An 8,654-nucleotide genomic window follows, 5' to 3' on the forward strand; every position below is an offset into this window, starting at 1 on the left:
AGTGCCTGGAGCAGACAGTGTTTGTGATGAGCTGCAGAGGAGCTGAGCCCAGGGGCTGTTGGCCAAGGCCGAGGCCCAAGGAGCATTTCTCAGCTGGCAGGGCGGCCTGACAAGGGGAGGGGGGAATGCAGCAGCACAGGGCCCTATGAGACCAAGGGATCATTGTGACACTGTGGGGCCCTGTGAGACCAAGGGACTATTGTGACACTGTGGGACCTCATGGAATCATGGAAAGCACTGTGACATTGCTGATCCTCATGGAACCAAGGGGGCTGTACTCATACTGTGTGGCTCCACAGAGTGTAGGGATCATTGTGACACTGAGAGGCCTCATCAAACCAAGGGTCCATTGTGACACCAGGGGGCCTCATGGAGCAATGGAGACCATTGTTACACTTTAGGGTGTCAAGGAACCATGGCACCATTGTGACACTGCAAGACTCCATGGAGCCAAAGGTCCATTGTGGTGTCTCAAGGCCTCACGGAACCATGGAGAGACCATTAGGACACTACACAGCCTCATGGAACCAAGGAGCCATTGTGACACTGTTGAGCACCATGGAACCAAGGAGATCATTGTGACACTGAAGAGACTCATGGAATCATGGAGACAATTGTGACACTGTGAGGCCCCATGGAATAGGCAAACCATTGTGACACTGTGAGGCCTCATGGAACCAGTGAGACCATTGTTGCCCTGGGGGTCCCCACAGTACCAAGAGGACCATTGTGATACTGTGGGGCCTCATGAAACCAAGAGGCCTTTGTGACACTGCAGGGCTGCAAGGAACCAAAGCTCCAGGGTGACACATGTTTTGCGGAGAAAAGAAGAAACCTCACAACTTTATAAAAGTTGTAAAGCTCGGTATGTTTATTTATGGCGCTGGACGCATGCAGAGACAATTCTCCTCAAAAGGTATGCGCACCCCTGAAGACCTCAGGTCTCCTTTTATCCCCCTTCCAAATGCATATGCATACAGTTTCACAATAGGTTCATATATATTCATTCCACGTGACATTTATTGCCAGTTCTTCTTTATCAAAGGAATTCCTAGGTCGGGGGCAAATTGACCTCGTGGTCTTTTCTGTTTTTCTTTCTCTGTCTCCTTGCTGTCTCGGCATGCGAGTTTTTCCTTCAGCTTTGACCTCACAGACTTTTCACCGCTGCCAGACACTTTACCTAATTCAGAATGGATCTCTACTCTGTCTCAGGTTCATCCTGGTACTTCTCTTTCAGATATTTCCCCACCTCAGCTGGGTTCTTAATTTGTTCATGGGAAAAATCCCAGATGATAGGGTCAGAAAATTCCTTCAGGATTTGGCCCATATCCTCCCATTTTCCACACTACTTAGGATTTTCCACACCGGGGTCTACTCCTGAGTCAGGTGGTCTCATCAGCCCGTCTAGAAATCTCAGCCCTCAGTCTCGAGAAGCCGCAGGCTGTATAGAGGAAGGTTACCAGATTGAATACCAGAAAGATGGTTTCTTTACCATCATAACTAGTGAATACCCTACACTAGTGATGCAACTGATTCATAGGAGAAGGAGGAAAGCAGAGGCTGAAAAACCTCATTCCCTCCTGCTCCTCCCACAAAAAACTGGATGCACAACCATAGCCATGAACCATTCATACCTGGAGCAGACCCCAGCATGTTTATAAACTTCTTGCACATTATTGCCACCAAGCCCAGCAGGATAGCTACTCTGGTCACTGCCCCTCTGATGTAAAAACTACGTATTAGGGGCAATACTAAAGCTCTTTCTGGATAAGAAAATAAACCTAGGGACCAGAGAGGTATTAAAATCTCAAAAAACCGTAGGGACCAGAAATGCATGCAAACCTTCACATAAATAGACATTATGAATCCAAAAAGCATGGCTATAAGCTGATTTAGACGAACACAGAGTAATAGCAGCCAAAATGCAGTCAAAACAGGGTTTTTCCACTCTCTCTCGAGCCCCACATTTGGGCGCCAATATTTTTACCTGGTTTAGGGCAAATTTGTTAAAGAACCTGCAAAGGAGGGCCCCTCCAGAAAGCAAAACCCACACGGCCCCTCCCCCAACCGGTTCGGGAAAAAATTCCTTGGAGAGAGGTGGAAAGAACCTGTTTATTTGACTGGCCCAGCATCCCCCAGCACACAAAATGAACAACACCCGATGACACCGCTTTGAGAAAGATGACAAATTCAGAAAGTCTCTTTCGGGTGGTGGTTGCTCTGTTCTCAGTCCCTCCGGCGCTGGGCAGCTGCTGCAGCCAAACGGTGCAAACTCTCAATGTTCCCCGGTCCCGGTCCGGAGCAGGTTCGAGATGGTCCCAGAAACAGAAGAGGAGAAACAGTCCAGGAAGGGATGTGGACTGTTTAGCTAGAACTAGCTAATAAGCAGAGGCCAAAGCAGAGCAGAAGCGAGAGCAGAAAAGAGAGCAAGCAAAGCAGCAAGTTGAAAGCAAGAAGTGAAAAACAGCCCTATGTACTGCCCGTCTCTGTGTCTCTGATAAGAGAAACCCAAACAAAACTTCCACTCTTCAGAGCCGGTCTTAAAGGCACAGAACTGGTGAATGGGGATACAAGCATCATAATGTCACCCCAGGACAACCACAAACCCAGTCCTCTTCTTTTTAAACAAAACTAGGGGGAGATGTTGCAGTGTATTGTAATATCCTGTTTTAAACTTGCGGGTCTGTTCCCCAGGTGTGCCAATACCTCTCTTCCCCTTCCCCCCTCGCCCCCTGCTGGGCTGTCAATCAGTTTTAACATTCCAGCAAGGCGTCGTGTAGTTTGTCACTTTCAAAGGATGCCCCTCAGGCCTGGGGGTCATTGGCCTATCTAGGTGTCCCTCGTCCGTTGAGACCCTCCCCCTCCCACCAGGTTGGTGGCTCACCTGTCCCTTTCCTCCCCCTCCCCCGGGAGCTTTAAAGCCCAATCAAGCCATGCGGTCGGGATTCTGTATGAGCTGTTACCACGATTCAGACATCTGTGACCATGGAATAAAGCTCTGGATATTAACCCTCCGGCAGAATCCGTCTCCTTCCTCCTCACCATAGCCTGAAGCCTTCCCTCCTGAGGTAAACGGAGTTCCTAACAAGCCTGGACTTGTTTCAGTGCCTGCTGCAACCTCCAGCAAGCTAAAGGTGTCTCTGGGGTGAAACACCACAGAAGCCGCCTTTGGCTCAGCAGCAATGGTCAGACGGGCCCAGGCACAATCTACCTGGTAATATTGGGATTCATATTCCAATAATACTGGAACTGGCTGGCATCATAATGGGATTGACAGGAATAGTACTGGGAGTATCTGAGAGTGGCTGAGTTCATACTGGAACCAGACTGGGAGTGACTGGAAAGGTGCTGGCTCTGGCTGGAGCCATGCTGGAGGTGACTGGGAGCAACTGGGCCACACTGGGAGTGACAGGGAGTCACTCTGGGCATGATTGGAATCATACTGGGAGGATCTACAAGTGACTGGGATCATACTGGGGGTGGTTGTAACCATACTGGGAGTGACTGGGTGCAACTGGGATCATCCTGGGAGCCACTGGGACTACAGCAGATGAGAATGGATCCTGATGGGGGTTACTGGGAGCTACTGGGCCCATGCTGGGAGGAAAATGTGGCACATTGCGAGGAACTGGGATCAACTGGAAGGTACTGGAAGTATGCTGAGGGGACTGACACCATAACTGGGATCATATTGGGAGCAACTGGGACCTTACTTAAGGCAACTGCCAGAAACTGAAATCATGCTGGAGGCAACTGGGAGGAACTGGGAAAGACTGGGATCATTCTGAGCTAACCAGAACATTACTGGGCACACTGGGATATACTGGGAGTGTCTGTGACCATAATGGGTGGACTGGAACCACACTGGGAACAGCTGAGACCATGCTGGGGGCAACTGGGAGTGAGTGGGACCATGCTGAGAGGGACTGGTACTATTCTAGGGAAAACTGGGATCATACTGGCAGGAACTGTGAACAACTGGGGCTATTCCAGCAGCAGCTGGGGTCATACTGGGATCACAGTGGGAGCAGCTGGGTCAGTGCTGGCTGAGACTGGGATCATACTGCAGGTGACTGGAATCATACTGGGATTGACTGGGAGGGGCTGTGGGCAACTGGAATCAGGCTGAAGGCAACTGGGAGGAAGTGGGAATGACTGGGAGCATGCTGGGGGTGACTGGGATATACTGGGAGAGACTGGGAGGCATGAGGATCATGCTGGAGGCTACTGGGGTCATACTGGCATTGAAAAGGAGCAACTGGGAACACACAGGGGGTGACTGGCATCATACTAGGAGTGACTGGGATCACACTGGGATTATAGTGGGTGTCAATAGACCCTGACTGGGGTTACTGGGAGCTACCAGGCCCATGCTGGGAGCTGCCTGCACACACACTGGGAGGAACTGGTAGCAACTGGGAATGGCAGGATGCATGCTGGTGACAACTGGGATGTCCTGGCAGTGACTGGGATAAAACTGGGGGCAGCTGAACCATGCTGAGGTAACTGGGAGTGCCTGGCAATGACTACGAGAATGTTCAGGGCAACTGGGATATACTGGGAGTGTCTGCGACCATACAGGTTGTGACTGGGACCAAACTGGGAGCCAGTGGGAATGTGCTGGGGGAACTGGGACCGTGTTGGGGAGCAACTGGGTGCAAGTGGGAGTGATTGGGGCCCTGCTGGGAGAGACTGGGATTATACTGGGAGTTACTGGGACTATACTAGGGGCAATTGGTAGAACTGGGAACACACTGGATGAAAGTGGGAGCAACTGGGAGAACCTGGGACCACGTTGGGGACAAATTGCATAAAAATGGGGAATGACTGGGAACAACTGGGCTCATATTGGGAAGAAGAGGGATCCTGCCAGGAGTGAGGGGAAGTGACCAGGATCATTCTAGGAGTGACAAGGAAAATGGAAGCACACAGGGGCAGCAAATGGGCTCATGCTGGGAGCAGGGCTCCTGGACAGGATAGATGGGGGGCCAAACCAAACAAGGTGAGGTTTAAAAAGTCCAAGTGCTGGGTCCTGCACTTTGGCCACAACAACCCTGCAGCACTACAGGCTGGGGGCAGAGTGGCTGGAGAGCAGCCAGGCAGAAAGGGACCTGCAGGGAGTGACAGACAGCAGGCTGGACATGAGCCAGCAGTGTGCCCAGGTGGGCAAGAAGGCCAATGGCTCCTGGTCTGGCTCAGGAATGGTGTGGCCAGCAGGAGCAGGGCAGGGATTCTTCCCTTGTGCTCAGCATTGGCTGGGCAGCACCTCAAGTGCTGTGTCCAGTCCTGGGCTCTCAGTTTAAGAAGGACATGGAGGGACTGGAGCATGTCCAGAGAAGGGCAACAAGGCTGGTGAGGGGTCTGGAACACAAGTCCTGTTAGGAGTGGCTGATGGAGCTGGGGTTTTATCCTGGAGAAGAGGAGGCTAAGAGGACACAAGGAGTGCCAGGGCACAGGTTAAACTTGATGATCTCCAAGGTCTTTTCCAACCTTGCTGATTCTGTGATTCTCTGAAGCCCCGCTTGGAGCAGTTGCAGGAGGAGCCCTGGGCCTCCTCTTCAGAAGCTCCAGCAGCCCAGGTCCCTCAGCTTCTCCTGCCAGCCCCAAAGCCCATCCTGTCAGTCCTGCAGAGCCTCTGCAACTCCTCCTCATTGCCCAGAACAGGGAGCCCCAGAGCCAGACACAGCAGCCCAGATGTGCCCCCCTGGCCTGGGGTGCCTCTGGCAAGGGAGAAGCACCAGGCACTGCAGGAACCTGCAGACAATTTCTGCAGCACTTATAGGATGATCCTGCTGCCCAAGGGACGTTCCCATGGTGCCATGTCAGAAACTGCAGTGAGGAGTGGAGTCAGACAAGAAAGGGCAAACAGGGATGGGCTGTTTGCAGGGGAGGGAACAGGGGTGGGAGAGGAAGAAATCTGAACAAGGAAGAGTAGAAAAAAAGCAAAGGTGAAGCCAGGGAAATGCTCAGGGCAGTTTGGGGGTGGCTGCCAGGCAGCCCTGGCTCTGAGCAACAGCGTCTGCAGTGGGACAGGAAACTCCCAGCTGATGGGAACAAACTTTCTGGCTGACTGCAGAGGCCAGGACAAAGCTGAGTGGTTTCCCTGGTGTCCCCCAGCCCTTGCTGGCCCCAGGGGCTGATGGCATTTGTGCTCCCTCAGGTTCATGTCCCCACACCAACAGCATGGGGGTGCTCCCCCTGCTGTGTGCAATGCAAACAGGGGCTGCTGAGCCAGTGCTGCCATGTCTGTGCCTGCAAGGATGGGGCACCTGTGTGAGCTGGGGGAGAGGCCAGGGCTGCAGAGGGGGGATGTTGTTGGCAGCTCCATGAGGACGCTCTGGGACGCTGCCCTGGGCTGTGCAGCGCACTGGGGATGGATCAGCCTCTGCTCTGCTGCTCCTTCCCCTCTGCCCCAGGGCCCTTGCAGAGCCCCAGCCATGCTGTTTGCCCCCAGCCTGCCCACGGCCAGCCTGGGGCTGCTCACGGGGCTTTTCTGTGCTGAGCATTGGCCTGGGGTGTTCTTGAGAGAGCCTGGGCAAGGAGCCTGGAGCCCCCAGGCCTGGCCTGAGGCGTCAGTGCTGCCCCAGCAGTGCCCATGGCCTGTCCCTGCTGCAGCCCCGGCACTGCCACCCCCAGGGCTGTGCCCGGCCCTGAGAGCACTCAGGCCCTGCAGCAACACCAGGGCCACCAGGGCAGCGGGGCAGGGCCACGGCAGCAGCACTGGCAACACCAAGTGCTGCTGCTGCTGGGCACAGCTGCTGGGCCAGCACTGATCTGCCCCCAGCTCTGCACACAGACATTGCTGCTGCCGCTCCAGAGAAGGAACAAAAGGGCATCTCTGCAGAAAACTTTCCTGAGACATCCTTTAGTTCATTTACAGCCACTGAGAGCACAGCTCCTCATAGAAATAGGCTGTGGGTCACAGTAAAGGAGAAGGGAAAGAAAATGAGAAGTGGCACAAACAATGACATCAGTTTATAGAAAATATTTTAAATTAAAAAAAAGATAAAAAACCTCCAAAAGGAAACCAACAAGAAGTATTGAAGATTACTTTTATTACAAGTGATTGGCACACACGGGCCAGCAGTTTAATGTTTCAGTGTCCACACTGCAGCCTTGAGCTCCTGGTTCCTCAGGCTGTAGATGAGGGGGTTCAGGGCTGGAGGCACCACCGAGTACAGAACTGACAGGGCCAGATCCAGGGATGGGGAGGAGATGGAGTGGGGCTTCAGGTAAGCAAATGCTGAAGTGCTGACAAACAGGGAAACCACAGCCAAGTGAGGGAGGCAGGTGGAAAAGGCTTTGTGCCGTCCCTGCTCAGAGGGGATCCTCAGCACAGCCCTGAAAATCTGTGCATAGGTAACAACAATGAACACAAAACAACCAAATACCAAACACACACTAACTGCAATGAGCCCAAGTTCCCTGAGGTAGGATTTAAAGCAGGAGAGCTTGAGGATGTGTGGGATTTCACAGAAGAACTGGCCCAGGGCATTGCCATGGCACAGAGGCAGGGAAAATGTATTGGCTGTGTGCAGCAGTGAATAGAGAAAGGCACTGGCCCAGGCAGCTGCTGCCATGTGGGCACAAGCTCTGCTGCCCAGGAGCGTCCCGTAGTGCAGGGGTTTGCAGATGGACACGTAGCGGTCATAGGACATGATGGTCAGGAGGGAAAGCTCTGATCCAATGAAGAACACAAAGAAAAAGAGCTGTGCAGCACATCCAGTGTAGGAGATATTCCTGGTGTCCCAGAGGGAATTGTGCATGGCTTTGGGGACAGTGGTGCAGATGGAGCCCAGGTCGCTGAGGGCCAGGTTGAGCAGGAAGAAGAACATGGGCGTGTGCAGGTGGTGGTCACAGGCTACGGCGGCGATGATGAGGCCGTTGCCCAGGAGGGCAGCCAGGGAGATGCCCAGCAAGAGGCAGAAGTGCAGGAGCTGCAGCTGCCGCGTGTCTGCCAATGCCAGGAGAAGGAAGTGGCTGATGGAGCTGCTGTTGGACATTTGTGCTGTCTTGGCATGGGGCTCTGTAAAAAAAGTAATCATGGAATAGTTGGGTTTGGAGAGAACTTTAAATATCCCAGCACAGCCTGGGGGCACTTTCTCCCCACTGCCTGCCCAGGGCTCTGCTGCCTGGAGCTGTCCCTGCCAGCAGCTGCTTCCCTGTGCCCAGGGCTGGGCCCTGCCAGTGCTGCCAGAGCCCAGCCCAGCCCTGGGGGCTCAGCTCTGCCCTGCAGACCCCTCCCAGCTCAGGCACTGCTCAGGGGCAGCTCTGGCTCTGCAGCCTCTGATGGCAATGTCAGAGCAACCCTGAGGAGCCTGGAAAAGCGACACTGATGCTGCCTTTGGGGTCCTGTGCTGATTGCTGTTGCTCCCTGGTTTATTCAGATCACAAAGAATTTAATTTTCCAACCTTAACTGAGTGATGAATGTCTGTGTGCAATTTCCAACCCAGACCAGTGGTTTAAAAAAAGCAGGATTTTCCCTTTTCTGCAGCCCCTGCTTCACTATGCTCCCTGTGAAATCTACTTGGAAATATTCTGCAGTCAAATGCCCTACTAGGAGCAGTCCTGAACAATGCAGCACCCTCCCCACAAAAGGAGAACACTTCCAAGCCTGACCAGCTGTCTCCTCCAACCCAGATCTTGTCACCCC

The 8,654-nt window shown here is 53.3% G+C and overlaps 1 protein-coding gene across 1 annotated transcript; it reads right to left on the bottom strand.

The window, feature by feature from the left end:
• Positions 1–7,088: 7,088 nt before the first annotated feature.
• LOC135441927 (olfactory receptor 14I1-like) lies at positions 7,089–8,003 on the bottom strand. The gene has a single exon (XM_064701478.1). The coding sequence runs from the start codon at positions 8,001–8,003 to the stop codon at positions 7,089–7,091; it is 915 nt and encodes a 304-aa protein (XP_064557548.1).
• Between the last annotated feature and the right edge of the window lie 651 nt (positions 8,004–8,654).

The sequence above is a fragment of the Zonotrichia leucophrys genome, unplaced genomic scaffold (genome assembly GCF_028769735.1).
Source record: "Zonotrichia leucophrys gambelii isolate GWCS_2022_RI unplaced genomic scaffold, RI_Zleu_2.0 Scaffold_701_26271, whole genome shotgun sequence".
NCBI classification, from domain to species: domain Eukaryota; kingdom Metazoa; phylum Chordata; class Aves; order Passeriformes; family Passerellidae; genus Zonotrichia; species Zonotrichia leucophrys.

Bases quoted from the DNA above. Each gene is read 5' to 3' on its own strand.
- LOC135441927 (XM_064701478.1), bottom strand. From the start codon at position 8,003: ATGTCCAACAGCAGCTCCATCAGCCACTTCCTTCTCCTGGCATTGGCA.